The sequence below is a fragment of the Rhyacophila brunnea genome, unplaced genomic scaffold, assembly GCF_057557595.1.
Source record: "Rhyacophila brunnea isolate RB1 unplaced genomic scaffold, BYU_Rbru_1.0 scaffold_4, whole genome shotgun sequence".
NCBI classification, from domain to species: domain Eukaryota; kingdom Metazoa; phylum Arthropoda; class Insecta; order Trichoptera; family Rhyacophilidae; genus Rhyacophila; species Rhyacophila brunnea.
This window is the reverse complement of record NW_028233068.1, coordinates 27,746,880-27,766,052: the sequence shown is the minus strand read 5'-3', so window position 1 is coordinate 27,766,052 and position 19,173 is coordinate 27,746,880. Positions and strand designations below refer to the sequence as shown.

Here is a 19,173-nt window from a genome sequence, read left to right as displayed (position 1 = left end):
TACCTTATTAACAGAAATTAAAGCATTTCTCCTTTAGAAGGGTGTTCAATATCTAGAAATAACGGACAATCAGTTGATCCAAAAAAATTATTTCGTGGTAGACGTTACGTCTCAACTAAATCAGCTTAATCGTAAACTACAGGGGGAAGGAAACACACATTTTTTGATGTAGGAAGTAGTTATTTCATTCGAAAACAAATTATCCCTTTTTGCTCAAGATTTCGAAAGAGAATCTTCGATTCACTTTCTAAGCCTGCTAAAACATCGCCAAGAAAATAATTCTGATATTGACATAACATGCTATTTAAAAACAACAATTTTAAATATGAGAGAAGCTTTTCTCAACAGGTTTCAGGAATTCAGAAACAGCAAAATGACGAGAGTCTTTGTTAAAAGAACCTATCAATGCTACGATAACAGAATTATTTTTCTCTCTCTTTAATGTTGACATTGGAAAGTTTGAAATGCAATTGCTGGATTTAAAAAAATGAAGAATTATGAAGCTCTAAATTTGAACGTCTCTGTGGTGATATGGAAATATTGGAGAAAAACAAATATGAAAATGGTTCACAGCACAAGTAGTCTGCTTTGAAATACATACCTGGAAAAGGAAGACAATATGATGATTTTTAATACCTGGAATAGTATTCCTGACTCACAATATTATTATGACTGCAATATCCTCAAAAACACACCAAATGCACGGTTAGAAAATCACTAATCTTATACTGGAACTGTCAAATATCGAATACGGCTACTAATAACCGTCGCGGAATAACGATCAACAGTATAGATACACAGTATTATTACTAAGGTATTATGGCCGTAACAACAGCGATACTACGCCGTTTCGGGTTTTCGGGTTTCGGGTTTCGGGTTTTCGTTTTACTACGAAAAAATAAGGGATATTAGCCGTATCTATGTCAGATACGGCTAATATCCTTTAGTAAATGATAGTTACAACCGAATCGCTTAATCTTTATTGAGTTTTTTCTCAAACTTTGTAAATACGGCTATTTCATCATCATCATCAGCCGGGGTCAATCCACTGCTGGATGGAGGCCTCCCTAAGCTTCTTTCAACTCTCTCGGTCCTGTGTCGTTTGCTGCCACGTATTTCCGCCGAACTTTACTAGTTCATTAATCCAGCGGCTTTTAGGGCGACCCTGTGGCCGGTTCGTGCCCCTTGGGTACCACTGGATGACGCTATTTGTCCAGCGGCCGTTCTTTCGGCGAGCAATGTGCCCCGCCCATCTCCATTTCAGCTCCAATGCAGTCAATCCATAGCTGACAGAGAAGGGCGAAAGGCGATCTCTGGCGCCTAAAAACGAGAAACCTTTGGCTATGGAATGGAAACCCCGACAGAAAACCGCACACCAACCCGTTTGGACAGCGTGGTGTGTTATGCCCGAAAACCCCCCGATGAAAACCAACAACAATAAATCTCGGCCCTTATTCTCCGGATGCCAACCTGACACTGATCACGGCAGCAATCAGCAAAGGAAGGCAGAGGGTGCTAATAATCCCCGGAGCAACGGCAACGGCTGCCTACCGATGACCATAGCCACGTATAACGCCAGAACACTACCCAGCAACGCCAAACTTGAGGAATTTCAGCAAGAACTCAGCGGAATCCACTGGGACGTCGTCGGCCTCAGCGAAGTCCGACGTAAAGATGAAGCTATCATCAACTTACACAGCGGACATGTGCTCTGCTATAAAGGAACTACAAGTGGACGCACTAGCGGTGTCGGATTTATTATTCATAAAGCATGGAAAAACCGCATAGTGGAATTCGACTGTTTATCTAATAGGGTGGCAAGTCTGATCATCCAAATCAATAGCAGATACCAACTTCGTCTAATACAAGTGTATGCTCCTACACAAGGCTACCCCGATGAAGATGTGGAGGACCTTTACGAAGGCATAGATAAATTAAAAAACAAGCGTAATTGCCACTATAACATCATAATGGGTGACTTTAATGCGCGGATCGGCTCCTACCATCGCGACGATATAGCTGTCGGGCGCTTTGGATGCGGCCAGAGGGACACAAAGGACGACATGCTGGTCGAGTTTACCGAAAGAAATAACCTGCATGTCATGAACTCCTTCTTCAAAAAGAAGCCTCCTCGCAAATGGACGTAAAGGAGCCCAGCAGGAGGAACCAGTGACATTGATTACATTCTCACCAATAAAAAGGATATTTACTTCTCAATTATACACTTGAGAAGCTAAGCCGAATTTGAGACTGAACTGACAAATAGACTTACATCTTTCCAGGCTTAAAATGATCCTATCTCCCTCTCGAATGCAGAAAACATAACGCGCATAATACTAAAATCTTCAAAACAACCAGACAAAGTGGCATCAGAGCCCGCACCCTCAAACAAGCTTTCAACCGATACGTCAAATCTAATGAAACAGCGAAGGGTAACAAAGAGTCATATTCAAGTATCAAACGATCCCGAATACTCTACTCTTTGCAAAATTCTCCGTAAAAACATACGTGAAGACCTCCGTAGATTTAATATGACGCTGATACAGGCTACTGTGAAAGCAGGGAGAAGTCTGAACAAAAACAAACAACGGTTAGGGATAGGGAGAAGACAAATCACAGCACTAAAAGTGGAGAACGGGACTACTGTTTTGCGAAACTGGGATAGTTTATTGAACAGAGTGGTGGAATTCTACAGTTCGCTCTATAATGACGAAAATGGAAAAAATTCGACTAGTTCAAACCATCTGAGGAACGATGATGACAAAAACTGTCTTCTTGAAGTCACTTCCTACGAGGTAGAGCATGCAATAAGAGGCATGAAAAATGGAAAAGCTCCAGGAGAAGATGGGCTTACGATCAACATTCTCAAGAGAGCCGGACAGACCGTGAACGACGTGCTAGCACGACTGTTCACAACCTGCCTGCGCAAAAAAAATGTCCCAGAGGCGTGGAAAAGTGCCTCGATCATCATCCTCTATAAAAAGGGAGATCAGGAAGACCTGAAAATTTATCGGTTAATCAGCTTATTGCCAATTCTGTACAAAGTTTTTTTAAAAATACCCTCCAACCGCCTAGAAACTGCTCTAGATGAGAATCAACCAAGAGAGCAAGCTGGGTTCAGAAGAGGCTATAGCTCAATGGACCACATCCAAGTCGTCTAAGAAGTTATAGAACGGTATCAAGAATACAGACTGCCACTATACCTTGGTTTCATTGATTATGAGAAGGCATTTGATTCAATAAAAAAATCTTCTATTATAGACGCTCTTAGCAACCAAGGAACTTACAGACGCTACATAAACATATTTTATCACTATAAACAGTGATGAAATAGCATGCGTGAAACTCCACAAACGGTCATGTCATGTTAATTATCCATTAACAAATACGGCTATTTAATTCCTTGATATTTCCTGTAACTATAGCTGTTACGGCTTGGATTTATTTACCGATCGTATACAAAAACTCTGCAGAATCCAAATACATAAAAACATGAAAATACCTAAATACGTCAGTTACGGCATCTGTGCTAAGTACGGCGTATGGGCGATCCGACAAAAATATTGCACACTTTTTCAGTCATACTTGTTTATTTTCGTTGAATTCAGAATACATATTAGGAGCAGTTGGTGTTAGTTAGTTCACTTTAATCACGTTCAATTCATTAAACCATGGCTAAATCAAACCATAATCGATAAAAAATATTTTTCTATTTATAAAATAGATAAGTATCTAAAATGATGGATGGTTTAATTATCTCATTTTATATGTTTTATGGATAAGCGAATATTTTTTTACTATTACCTACTATGGCTTGGATTAGGTAGGGTTTAATTGAATTTTAAAAACTAACCAACACAATCTACACATTTTTTTATTATGATTCTACCGAGGTTTTGACTTCGACTCGCTGTCATATCGCCTCTTTTCATCAAGAAGAGGATCCACCAGTCAGGCCCTCACTCGAATTCTGTTAAAGAACTTTACAATACTGCAAAGCTCTTCCGCCCTACCCTTCGCCAGGGTACCTTTCAATTCGTCGACATTCTCAAAGATATCCACAATTCACAGTTGTACTCTTTGTCGCTCATATTTCGGGCACTGTACTACTATAATATATGTACAATGTCCTCTAAAACATCACATTCATATTCGCGCAGAGCTGCGAATCGCTTCTTTCCATGATGACATCAAATCTTTTACCCATTTTGTGTCCTGCTCTTAATAAGTATCAGCTTAAGCTCATTTCTCTTCAAACGAGACTCTACACTCAGGGCAACTGTCGTGGGGATGGTAGAATGGGCTTACTCTATTTCCACTTTTCTAGTGATGCCCTAGAAAATCTATCTACTTGCTTTTTAAGACATTTTCATTTCATTTTCATTTCATTAAGAAAGACATTTTCTTTATGGCCTCATTCCAGTCTAGGTATTCTGGTACCGACATCGTGGTGATGACATCCTTGATTGGCCACGTTCCTTTGCCAGATCATTCGCTCTTTCATTACCCTCAATACCCATGTGCGATAAGATCCATTGAAGGCATTGGTATTCGCCTCTATGTTTATTGGCCTCAATCTGGTCAAGGATGTGGTATGCTATGCTTTTACAGTTATGTGAGCGAGTAGCTGCGGTAAGGTGTTGTAAAGCACTTTTGGAGTCTGTTAATATGACAGCGGGTTGCGCAGAGAAACCACCGATTAATGCATATTTTATTGCCTCGCTTATCGCGATCAGCTCCGCAGTCATTATCGGTATTGCTGAGGTTAGCTTCCCGCTGTTGTTTATACCTACTTCTGGTATCACGAGAGCTGCTCCTGCACTATTCTCATTTATGAACCCATCTGTATAGAGGTGGATCCATCTTACGTACCTCTCTATCAGCGTTTTTTCGATGAACTCTTTTGATTTAGCGGATGACTTGCTCCATTTTGGTTTGTCGATTCCTTTGATATCCAATTCTATAACAGAGCTGAGGTCGTACATACAGCTGGCTTACTCAGCGAATACATACTTAGGCATTTTGTTTTTAAAACGTTTCTACTTTCTGTAGCTTGACGGATTTCTACCAGTAGTGGGAGTTTTTGTTTCTCATAGTATGTATTGATTCAATGAGTTCGTATAGGAGTTTCACCTTTGCCAATATGGAGTTATCCATTATAAATTTCCACTTCCATGTCTTTGTAGCCAGTGCCCATTTCCTGACATTTATTGGAGGAACACTGACTTTCGCTTTTACTACGTGAATGGTTGTTGTTCTGATAAATCCTCCACATATTCTTAATGTTTTAGACTGGAAACGATATAGTCTCACCGAATTAGTTGCGCCAGCGGATAACTTTTCGCTGCAGACCTTTTAATTAATATTTAATTACCGCATTTAAATAACATGCTAATTATATCTGATGGCCACCTGATGGGCAACGCACCAGTTGCGTTGGACGCAGCGAATGGGATAACAAAATGTAATGTGGACTATTAATGGTAGATTTCAACAGCCTACCTCAACCCTTTGCTACTGGTGTCAACCCACATCAGTCTACCCTATTTATATTTAAAACAATTATTAGTTAACCAAATTTAGTGTGCAAAATTTATGCCGGATTTTAACAGCCTACCTCCACCCTTCGGCACTGGTGTCAACCCAGATTAGTCTACACTATTCATCTGTTTAGAACAAATTAGTTTAACAAAATTTAGTGTGCACTATTTATGGGGTATTTTAACAGCCTACTTCCACTCTTCGCTACTGGTGTCAATCCACATCAGTCTACCCTATTTATATTTAGAACAATTATTAGTTAACAAAATTTAGTGTGCACTATTTGTGGCTAATTTTAACAGCCTACTTCCACCATTCGCTACTGGTGTTAACCTACATCAGTCTACTTTATTTATATTTGGAACAATTATTAGTTAATATAATAATATGTCCTACTTAAGTCGGATTTTTACAGCCTTTCTCCACCCTTCGCTACTGGTGTCAACCCACATCAGCCTTTCCTATTTATATTTAGAACAATTACTAGTTAACAAAATTTAGTGTGCACTATTTGTGGCTAATTTTAACAGCCTACTTCCACCATTCGCCACTGGTGTCAACCTACATCAGTCTACTTTATTTATATTTAGAACAATTATTAGTTAATATAATATGTCCTACTTAAGTCAGATTTTTACAGCCTACCTCCACCCTTCGCTACTGGTGTCAACCCACATCAGCCTTTCCTATTTATATTTAGAACAATTACTAGTTAACAAAATATAATGTGCACAATTTATGGCGGATTTTAACAGCCTACATCCACCCTTCGCTACTGGTGTCAACCCAGATCAGCATTTCTTATTTATATTTAGAACAATTACTAGTTAACAAAATTTAGTGTGCACTATTTATGGCGGATTTTAATAGCCTACATCCACCCTTAGCTACTGGTGTCAACTCACATCAGTTTACCCTATTTATATTTAGAACAATTATTAGTTAACAAAATTTAGTGTGCACTATTTATGGCGGATTTTAACAGCCTACCTTCACCCTTCGCTACTGGTGTCAACCCAAATCAGTTAACCCTAATTATATTTGGAACAATTACTAGTTAACAAAATTTAGTGTGCACTATTTGTGGCTAATTTTAACAACCTACTTCCACCATTCACTACTGATGTCAACCTACATCAGTCTACTTTATTTATATTTAGAACAATTATTAGTTAATATAATAATATGTCCTACTCATGTAAGATTTTTACAGCCTACCTCCACCCTTCGCTACTGGTGTCAACTCACATCAGTCTTTCCTATTTATATTTAGAACAATTACTAGTTAACAAAAGTTAGTGTGCACTATTTATGGCGGATTTTAACAGCCTACATCTACCCTTCGCTACTGGTGTCAACTCACATCAGTTTACCCCATTTATATTTGGAACAAATACTAGTTTACAAAATTTAGTGTGCACTATTTGTGGCTTATTTTAACAGCCTACTTCCACCATTCGCTACTGATGTCAACCTACATCAGTCTACTTTATTTATATTTAGAACAATTATTAGTTAATATAATAATATTATGTCCTACTCATGTAGGATTTTTACAGCCTACCCTCACCCTTCGCTACTGGTGTCAAGCCACATCAGCCTTTCCTATTTATATTTAGAACAATTATTACTAGTTAACAAAAGTTAGTGTGCACTATTTATGGCGGATTTTAACAGCCTACATCCACCCTTCGCTACTGGTGTCAACTCACATCAGTTAACCCTATTTATATTTAGAACAATTATTAGTTAACAAAGTTTTGAGTGCACTATTTATGGCTGATTTTAACAGCCTACCTTCACCCTTCGTTACTGGTGTCAACTCAAATCAGTCTACCCTATTTATATTTAAAACAAGTAATTTAACAAAATTATAGTGTGCAATCTTTATGGGGGATTTTAACAGCCTACCTCGACCCATTGCTACCGGTGTGCACTATTTATGGTGGATTTTAACAGCCTACCTCCACTCTTTCGCTACTGGTGTCAATCCACATCAGTCTACTCTATTTATATTTGGAACAATTAGTTAACAAAATTTAGTGTGCACTATTTGTGGCTAATTTTAACAGCCTACTTCCACCATTCGCTACTGGTGTCAACCTACATCAGTCTACATTATTTATATTTAGAACAATTATTAGTTAATATAATAATATGTCCTACTTAAGTCGGATTTTTACAGCCTACCTCCACCTTTCGCTACTGGTGTCAACCTACAACAGCCTTTCCTATTTATATTTAGAACAATTACTAGTTAACAAAATTTAGTGTGGACTATTTATGGAGGATTTTAACAGCCTACCTCCACCCTTCACTTCTGGTGTCAACTCACATTTTGTATACCCTATTTATTATGTAAGTACTACAATTATTTTTACAAAATTATCAAGTAATCGGTATATTTTTTAAACTTTTAAGGGGCCGTCCATATACGACGTCACGTGATTTTAGCTATTTTAGCACCCCTCCCCTATTGTCACAACCTTTACCATCCTGTCTTTATTATGTCCTCCCCGCCCTCTTCGTCAGAAATCATCACATTTTAATAAATTAGACCCCTCCTAGAGCGTGACGTCATATATGGATGACCCCTAATAGAATAAATCTCAGCGAAGATTCTCTTGAAGATTGCAATCGCAAATATCTATTTATTAGTTGTGCGGTTGTATTGATTTCATTAGAGTGCAAATCATTAAAAATGTCCTTGAACGAATAATTTAGGAGTAAACAAATGCGTCACATGCATTCAAACCAATGCCGAACAAGAAGCCCTCTGATTGGTTCATTCAAATTGGATCAACAGAAGCTAAAAGAGTAAAATGTATATGGGAGGGTAAAATGGGCGTGGCTTCTATTAATAGATCGATACTTTTGTTGCTCCAAATGGATCAATTTCGTATGTCATCTTTGGCAATGGAGCAACAAATCAGGGTAGATCAACAAATAAAAAATGTTCAACAAATACCTGGCGCACCGTCGCGTAAGATCAACTTAGATCGAGAAGAGATATCTATATATATATATATATATATATATATATATATATATATATATATATACTTAAGCGCTCGTCCAGCGTACGCGCGTTCGGCGGAGCGTTGAGCGGCGCACGTAACGCAAACGTATAACCGTGTGTGAAAATGTTCGTAGACAATGTCTTTTTTTGTTTATACGTTTGAGTTGCGCGCGCCGCTCAACGCTCCGCCGAACGCGCCTACGCTGGACGGGGCCTAATTCACAAAAAAATGAATATAGGCATTTAAACCGAGTAAACCGAGTAAACTACGTAAACCCTCTTAAAAAAATTCCAATTGGCATTAGCAATGGTAGGTTAGCTCTGCACCTTGGGAGGTCAAACAACAAGCTCCCGATTTCTAAGGTAGTTAGTTACCAGGGACGTATAGGTAAATGCTACAAAAAATGGAGCTTCCATTTACACCGCGTATAAGTCAGAAAAAAATATGTAACTAACATAATATAATTATATGATTCGCCCCATACACATGTATTGAATTTAATCTTATGGTCGATCTGCCAGAGAAAACAAAATATTAATTTGCAAGCTATAGCTTATAAGCACAAACATAAAACATGTACATATACCTACCTACTGTTCGAAATGATTACTTAATTTTAGAAGCAACATTTAATTATATAGGTAATTAAAATATTGTGCTAAATATTTTAATATATTAATTACGCATTGGGAATAAATATATTATTATGTAGATATTGATATAAAGGTATTATGTATTATGGTCAAAGATTTATATGGTGTATGTTTCACATAAATAATACGTCGAGTAAGCTCAGTCTAAATTAAATATAGATTAAAGTTTGCCTCGAACGATGTTCTACGGAGTTCGTAGCTCTGACGTAGAGGCATCGTTTGTCGCGAAAGCTTTTGAAGAATAGTAAAGATTTTTTTCTGTTATTAAACAATTATAAAAAAACACATAAATACATACTGTATTATATTATGACGTATATTGTGATGACAGTTTAATCTACGCCGTAGACTGTTTACGCCCTTTGGCATAGTTTTGGTATCATCTCATAATATATGAGGTAATCTTTTAATATTTAAAAAAAATACCTAATTTTGCATAAACTTATTTTTACTTATATTAAATATAAGTAAAAATAAGTTCAGGTGAAGCATATGGGAACAATGCGGCGCCTGTAATGTTCCATGTCATTCGCCAGTTCGCCAATTCGCCAGTAGCACCACCATTTATTCACTAGGTAGCCATCATGTCGGTAATATTTTTCGTCCGCATCAGAGGGACATTTTCAAAATGTCCCTCTGATGCAGACGAAACCGGTCCTAATTTATTGATTATAATTGGAATAAGTACTACAAAAAAAAATGCGTTTTATTAAATTGTGGATGCTATATACACGGACTTTTCTAAAACTTTCGATAAAATCAATCACTGCATTTAACTTGAAAAACTCTGGGCCCTGGGGATTCACGGTGATTTATTTCATTGGATTTCTTCATACATCCCAAATCGGTCGCAAGCAGTTTCAATTAAAGGATTCGTTTCCAGTTTTATACACATTCCATCTGGAGTACCGCAGGGGTCCCACCTTGGTCCCTTATTATTCATCTTATATATTAATGATATGAGCACCTGTTTTCTTAACTCACAATTTTCCATCTATGCAGATGACACAACAATATATAAAAATATCTCTTCAGTCGATGATTGTATTGAGTTACAATCTGACTTAGATAGACTGTATAGATACTGTCAATTGAATCACCTTTATCTAAACGTCAACAAATGCTCGTCAATAACATTCTCCAGAAGTATGAACCCCATCAACAGAGAATACAAACTAGGAGTCGAACCCTTGAAACGCAGCTCAAAAATACGTGACCTGTGTGTTATAATGGATAATAAGATGAATTTTAACGCGCATATCAATGAATCTATCAATAAAGCATTAAAATTACTAGGTTTTATTCTTCATATCTCTAAACCATTCAGATCACCTGATGTTCTGAAGGTACTTTACTTCTCATATGTTAGATCCATAGTTGAGTTTGCTTCTGCCGTGTGGAATCCACAGTACGTTATATATAAATCGTCTCGAAGCGGTACAAAAGCTAAGGTACAAAATTTCATAAGCACGTTTATTTTAAAGCTTACTGTTATGATTTATCTAATTATATTTCGACCATTGCAACTTTTATGGTACCATCTTTGAAAAGTCGACGTTCTATATCTGATCAATATTATCTTTTTAAAATTATCAATGGTTTTGTTGACTCGCCAAACCTACTCGAAAGGGTGGGTTTCCATTGTCCATCAAGATTTACGCGAAACCAAACTTTGTACCATATCAGTCGTAGCGGTTCTAATTATTCACAAAACTCTTTTATTCGGCGCTCTTGTTTAAATTATAATATGTATTTCTCCACCGTTGATTCTTTTAATAATTCACCTGTTTCATTTAAACATGCTATCTCCAAAATTTTGTATAAATAGATATATAATATATTTACTTATATATATTTATATTTTTTTTATGTTACTTTTTTTTGTATATAATTTAATTATTTATTATTCTTCCTCATTTTTCTCATGTATTTTTCTTATGTAATTTCTTTATATTTATGTTATTCTTACTCTCTATCTTGTTAGGCTTAGCTATATTATAATGTATACATGGAAACTTTGCTGGTTGCAATAACTTTTCATTAATATATTTTATATTTTTGTAATCAATATGTAACTGTTTGTTTCCTTAATAAATAAAATAAAAAAAATAAAAATTACGTCCGATTAAAACCAGACGTGATACGGGCTGACATTGATTATGGATTATATTATTATGATACAATCCACAATATGTTTTTTTTATTTTTTTATTATTAAGCTTTATACACCGTACTGCCATGAATACAAAACATCCACAATATGTATTATTAATAACAAAAATGTATTAGAGGACCGATAATAAATGATTTAAAATTAATATATCTATACAAACTACCACATATTTAATTCATTGATCATTTTATTTGTTATTTTAGATTAGATACTTTTATCACACGCCAAATTTAAATCTAATTAACGTACCCCAAGCGTAACTTATTTCAAGCTTTCGATTATTAGATGCTATTTAAAATATTATACAGTTGGGTGTCGGTTAATTGTGTAAATACATAATTATACTGTGTTCGTAATTAGCGTAAATATGTACTTAAATACGCAGGAATCCACATTTAGCATAAAACTTTGTACAAAATGGCAATAATTCATCTCTCTATAGGAGCGAATTCCTCTATGGCAGCCACCGGCAGTAAATAATTTCCCTATTAGACAATAGAGAAAGCGCTATGTAAACTGTACATATTAGTTACTATACACTTGTATAATGTATATTGAATAGGGCTGGTGTGAAATCCGGAATTTACATTCAAAACCAACACGTTGAAACTGTTTGGACTGGCATAAATCACAATTGAATTGAAATTTTTGGGTCCTCCGACGACCAGACGCGCTTTAGCAGTAAATAATAATTACACATATCAATTACAAATAATAATAGGTAAATTATACCAGCCACTTAAAACTTATGTGGTCATAATTTTAATGAATTATGCAATAATAAATTGATATAAGTACCTACTGAGGATTGAACGAATACCAGTAAGTACGTCCTGACCAAGTTGAGGTTGAGGAAAAAGTTCTTTTTATCTTGTAATTATTTAAATTAAATGTCACCTTTACTCATTTAATTAACAACAGCTTAGTTTTCCAGAAATATTACAATAAAAATGTGTCTACTCTAAGTTGTCCGTCGTAAATGAGGCAAAATTCTACAGTGATTTTGTAAAACGTACCACCCCTGGTAATATACATTTTCCCTATTTCGGTGAACTGCCTGTCTCAGGTATATTTTTTGGAAAAGCTATATCATAATGTTTTAATATTTTCCTAAGGTTCGGCTTTTATAGTAAGTGGTCATTGGCAAACCCTCCTAAAATTGGAATTACAGGTCAAACGGTGGGTCAAATTCATGCATAGGCTAACTCTACCACATCACCAAAAGACGGCATAAAATATCGATTAACGTTATAAAGAGCACATGTTTTCATAACGGTAAGTATTTACGTTATTTGCTGAACTATAGTTATGTTATACTACAGCCAGCAATCCCCATATTTTGAATCGGTTACTAACTCGAGAACTGTCAACGCAAACAATGCTATTTTTTTTTTTTTTAATCTGATTACAGTGCTACGAGTACCTACATATTAAATAAAAAATATATAAAATACATTTAAATAACACGACTATTATTAGATTCGAAAGCTTTTTCTTTCGGACAATCTATGTTATTCAAAATCCACCATACAACTAATTTTGCTTATCTTTAATCTTTGGTGGAACGTTTAATAGTAATACAAATATTTTCTGTGTTTTATTTAATTAAACATGACCATCATCATCATTGATTCTATAATTCCATGTAGATATTGGATGCCTCCAGGATATCTCTCTACGCCTGAGTTTACGTTAACCAGTTTTGATGATCCTGTAAATTTATATCTCTATTAAAGCAGTCAAGGCATCTCGGTTTGGACCTTCCATCTTTTCTTCTTCCTTTCAGGTTTATTACCATTGCACTTTTTGGTGGATGCGATTTCTCCATCCTTGCAAAATTAACCCGCTCATCGTAAGCGTCCCACTGTCAAATCAATAACACTGGTCCCACCCAAACGACTAGCGTTATTCTTGGCTCCGCAAACAGGCTCCGTGTTATACCTCGTTTTGGCAGGGTTACATGTAAATTATACGTGTATGTTCGCCGTAGCACAGTTTATCTCGAGCTATTGTATCAAAAAAAGATGGCCGTATAGCTTTAGGATCAAAAAGTGACGCGTTATTCGTGGAGCACTGCAGATAGTAATGTTCCAATTTCAATAAATTTGATTTTGATACCTAGGTATCAAATATCTGATGACAGCGCTGTCATTATTATCAGATAGGCACGACTTGATACTTACGAAGATCTACTTACTAAACTATTTTTCAATCATCCAGAATTCAATATAAATATAATATACGATTGTTTTTCTAATTTATTTACTTACCTATTTTCTTGTGTCTTTCCCTTGTATTCCGATAGTATTTGTTTTATAGACATGACTTTGATCTCAATGCTATACGGCTATCTCTTTCCTATACAAAGACTCACGGTGAACGGTGATAAGGCGAACTGTATACGTAAAAATTTCCGGCCGAACCGTGGCGTTATTTTCTTGTGTGGCTCCGAAAACTATATATCTAAGTAGGTACGAGTACCTATCTAACAAAGCGTAGTTGTCTATGGCTGTCCAGATTCGTCTGTCAAAAATATGAAAAAAATAAATTTTAAGCTAAGTATATAAAACTTAATATTATTTTATTAAAACACAATTATATTATGTGTACTTAGAATGATTTTAATATGTTTAATCTTATACTAACTTTAAAATACATTTTCATATTATTCGGTCGATTTGTTGGTGTTTAAAAACAGTTTTACAGTCATAGAAATTTGAGGTACGCTATCATTTATTCTGTATGTACATGAGTATAGTTGCATGAGAGGCAAAAACCGTTTTTCGTTCAACAGAACCCCATCCGGGTTTATCTCGACACCTTCCGGGCGATTAACCAATCATGCCGTGATTCTAGAAACACGGCTATATGCCTACCGCTACAACTACCCACGGTTCATTAATGATGTGCCAGACACAACAATAATAATTTTAGCGTTATGTAGGGCGGTTTTTATAGAAAATATATTTTTCTTTTTAAGGTCTTCGTGTGTATTATCTAGCGTTAGTTAAAAGCTTGTCCAAAAGAATTGTAACAGTACACCTGCTGAGCAGCGATTCTTAATGGATTTTTCCAGATTAAAAAGCAACGTACCATCTAAAACCACACGCACACGTTAACAATTTTATAATTCGACAGAAAACCGAGCTGCGAAAATGTGTGCCAGTCCACCATAGATGCGACGAGGTGCGGTAAGATAATAAACGGGATACGAGCGGTCTTCAGTCTCGGCGGCAATCTATTAGCGATGCGAGCGAAAAAAATGAAAAAATTGGCTCTCAACAGTTGTATTCTTCAGATTGAGTAGTCGCTTTGTTATGATGTGTCGCCTCTAAGCAGTGTATAACCTGGCTACCCGTAGACAACGGCACTCATTACTGATAAATTAATTCATACATAAATGTTTTTCTCAGTGACGTTTGTGGAACGGTTGAGAAGCATTGATCTAGGACAACAACAGGTGTAAGACAACAGGAACGGGTCATAGCGTGTAGAAAAAGTTTCGCGCGAGCATCCTTATTTACGAATTTCAAAAATCTGTAATTTGAAGTTTGGTAAATGTTAAGATACACCATACGGAAGTGGCAGAACCTGGAATAAAGCACACGTTAGTTGAATTTAGGACTTCTACCATTTACAATGCTAAAAAGTATTTTTTTTATATTATTGATTTCCGCGTCGAACCTAGGATTAACCTAGTTTCGGGTAACATATTATTTAACATCCACACAATACGTAGTTATATTCCATGTGTTTATTCAATCTTTAGATTTAACCTGATTGCGATATTTTTACTCAAAAACGCAACTTATATAAACATAAGCGTCGATAGTAGGTTATACCTATAGTACATATCGCAAAAGCCTTGGCGGCAGTGTAAATAATTAAATTCAATACTTAGAATAATGTTAAAAGATTGAATAGTATTTATGACAAACTGCATCATCACAGAATATATAATGTTCAATTATTCTTGTGTTATTATCGGAAGTTGGTCACAATCAATGCCTTTGTTTTATCTTTCAGTGAAGCTGCACTCGTGCCTATCACAGATGTTCTTATGCCACGAAATGTAGGGTCGTCGATCTCTGATGCGTTTACTGTTGATCTTTCCTTGGATACTGAGTAGGTGAATCCTGTGTATTGTAATTTTTTGGTTCTAATTCTATGCAGAACTTGTCGATTCTTTCACATTCGTATTAAGACGTCAACACTCTACTAGGAATTTACAGGATAGGCACGTCTATACAGCCATACCTAAAAAGCGTCAACTTTCCGTGTCATCTCCTGGTTCAGCATCTATATTTCCATGTCACAGAAAAGATTTTGGAGAACACAATAGCGAACATTGCGGATTAGCAGGTCTACATACGGTTACCAATGAGGTATATCATATTTAAAAGGGCTACCTTTCTCAATTATTGTTTTTATTTCTTTATACTTGTCTCATTTCTCATTGACCATCGTCCCTAAATATTTATATTGGGTCACGCATTCAATTGATTCGCTTTTAATTACAAGACATATGTTTGGTTTCACTATTTTTTGAATGTATAATACATAGCTTAAAGTATGAAAATAATAAAATTGTTGATGATATCACATTCGTGGCTTATTAGTATTTTTAGAATTATTTCCTGTCCCTGTTATGAAATATTTCTATAAGTTGTCCCCACCGTCGTCGCATCGTCTGCCCGCGAGAATTTTCCAATATACCTACCTACAGGCAGAAATGCTAGCTTATCTCACCACTTTACAGTTGACTGAACATCAAACGCTATAAACATAGAATAAAAATGACTATTCAGAATATCACTTTCATGACAAGAATGTACAAAAACTCCCGCATTAAAAGATCCGCTTTCATAAAGGCCTAGTGATTATAAATGAAATTACTCCAAATAATAAATTACTTATATACTAATTATTTTTATTGAATAATCTAGATTCTAGAAGAATAATATATGAGTAAAAAAGTCGGTTTTTAGATAGCTACGTATTTTTATTATTCTTCATAGTAGTTACAATTTAATTGAAGAACGATAAAACACGGACAGGTACCTAAATTAATAACTAACCAAGTGTTTACCTATTTTTTTACTACCACGTTTTTATTAGCTCGTATTCTTGTTTGTCAGGTGGTTGTTTATTCAGTACATATTTTGCAATTGATTTTTAACTAACTTCCCGACTAGCTAGACATTTGAAACTTTTAGAATATATCAGAACACGATGAAAATGCATTCTTTTAATACTTTAAGCCATCTTTAAACAGAATTGAATTCATTTTCAGTTAATTCTGTTTTGTATGGAAAGTTATTTCAGAAAAATCCGTAAAAAGTAAAAGACTATTATTGGTTGCTAAGGAGGTGGTCCTAGCAACTAAATTATTAATATATACGTGCGTTACTATGGAAATCAAAATGACATTTCAGTATTCTATATTTATTTATTTTGTTCGTTTTTTATTTACTTCATATCAAGTATAAGTTTGAGCATATTGAGCATAATAATTCAACAGAAAATTTAAAAACGTTGTAGGTATATAAAAAGTTCTTTTTATCTTGTAATTATTAATATTCATAGTAGTTATAATTTAATTTAAGAAAGATAAAACAAGGATAGGTACCTAAATTAATAACTTCCAAGTGTTTGTCCAAGATTTTTAACTAGCTTCCCGACTAGCTAGACATTTGAAACTTTTAGAATATATTATCAGAACACGACGACAATGCATTCTTTTAATACTTTTGGCCATTTTTAAGCAGAATTGAATTATTTTTCAGTTAATTCTGTTTTGTATGTTTCGGAAAAAATTCGTTAAAAGTAATATTTACTACTCACTATTATTGGTTACTAAGTGGGTCCTAGCAACTAAATTATTAATATATACGTGCGTTACTATGGAAATCAATATGAAATGTCAAAATGACATTTCAGCATTCTATAATATTTATTCAGTATTTCTTATCAAGCACAAAAAAAGTTTTTATTAATACATAGAATTGTCAAGTTTATATGATTCAACAGAAAATTTAAAAACGTGGTATACAAAAAGTTCGTATTATCTTGTAATTATTATTCAGTATGTTTCAAATGTATGTATTAAAAAGTGGCTAACTAGATCATACGGTAAAATTAATTGTTAATATTATATACCTATGGGTTGGTGCTCGCGATGGAATAATAATCGAAATCGCGTCTGGGAAATTCACATGTTGTTTTCAATGTCGTTTGGGCCCACAATCATCCCTCCAAACCAACTCGCCCCATACCGTATAACGAGGTACTGACCCGACACCTGCAATATAATTAAATAAATAAAACTATACAATCAAAATTTATTTTGTGGGAAATTGTTTAGTCTGGCAGTCGGTGTTTATTTACGATTTTAACTTGGAAAATAGTAAGCATTACAAGGATGTATGTAGGTAGATACACAACAGTGGCGAAGGGTGCTTTTGGAAAGATATAGGCTGTGGAGATTAGAGAAAAAGAGTACACTTGTCTCAAGCGTATACTTACAGGACATCAGATGATAATACGATATTACTACTAATCAGTGCTCGAAATGGAAAATTTCACGAACAGGAACGCTGTATAATTTTCCGAAACTAAGTACTTATGCTAATCCTTTCTTTACGTACGTACGTACTTTTGATATAAAAATGCAACAATAAACTTTAAACTTCTTACGTGGATCTATATTGGGCAGGTTGGTAAGGATTGTCAGCGCCGTAGGCGAAATAATCTTGTTTTAACAAAGTATACCGTCAAAAATTGTATTATTCTTTATTTTTACTTTATCTACCACTATAACCAGTGCATGATACCTCTACCACCACTCGTCACTGATTATAACTTACTGTCTCATTTGGGATAGATAAGTTTGTAATTAATTAGTCATAACAAACAACATATCCACATAAGTACCTTATAGATTCAAATTAAAAAAATATTTACGTACTTATAGAAAATTTTACAAATTCCATTTAAATACGAGCACAGAATATCAAACATCAAGAAATAGTATTAAAATAGTGTTTAAAAAATAAAGAAATAGTATTAGAAAAAACAGTAAGTGCCTACCTATACCAAGAATTTATAAAATAGCGTTCACATAAACTCGTTCTCACGCAGGTGGAATATACGATTATCCGAAGCGATTTGGTTGAACATAGTTATTTCCTGCCCAATTATCATTAGCAATTATTGCACCTTGGCAGAACAAACAACTTAGATTATCAAGAAAGTTATAAAATAATATACTTATAATAAAATCAATACTAAGTACCAATAATGGCAGAGTTCTCATTTGTACTGGGTAGATATAAGTTGGAAAAAGTACGTAGCCTAAATACCTAGCTCTCTTTTTAACTTTCAGAATACAGTATGTAAGCATACGTCTTGAGAAATCAATCGGATAAAACCATGGATAGTATCCACTATCCACACAGCTTTAAAGGATTCTCAAAGATTTATTTTGAACCTTGTCCACTATAAGGGGCATAAGGCCGTACCTACATCTAATAAAAGTTTCAAGTCATCCAAACAACGTAAACATAGCATTATTTGTAATTAAATTACCAATGGTGTGTCATTTTCATTTATATAAGATAAAACATGACGGAAGGTGAAACTCAGGTTGCTAAGCGCGATTCTTATAGAATAATATAAAATTGTCATTAATTAGTACCTACTATATTCAACATTATAAGGACTAATATTGTATTGTATGCATGTTATGTTACAATGGTGATGCTTTGGTTACAATTATTGTAATATA

General features: G+C 35.0%; 1 protein-coding gene across 1 annotated transcript; it reads left to right on the top strand.

Moving 5' to 3' along the window:
- Positions 1-1,343: 1,343 nt before the first annotated feature.
- On the top strand, positions 1,344-2,147 carry LOC147067195 (protein CFDP2-like). Its single transcript, XM_085954859.1, has one exon. It carries the CDS (start codon positions 1,344-1,346, stop codon positions 2,145-2,147), a length of 804 nt encoding a protein of 267 aa, XP_085810985.1.
- The last annotated feature ends 17,026 nt before the right edge of the window (positions 2,148-19,173 follow it).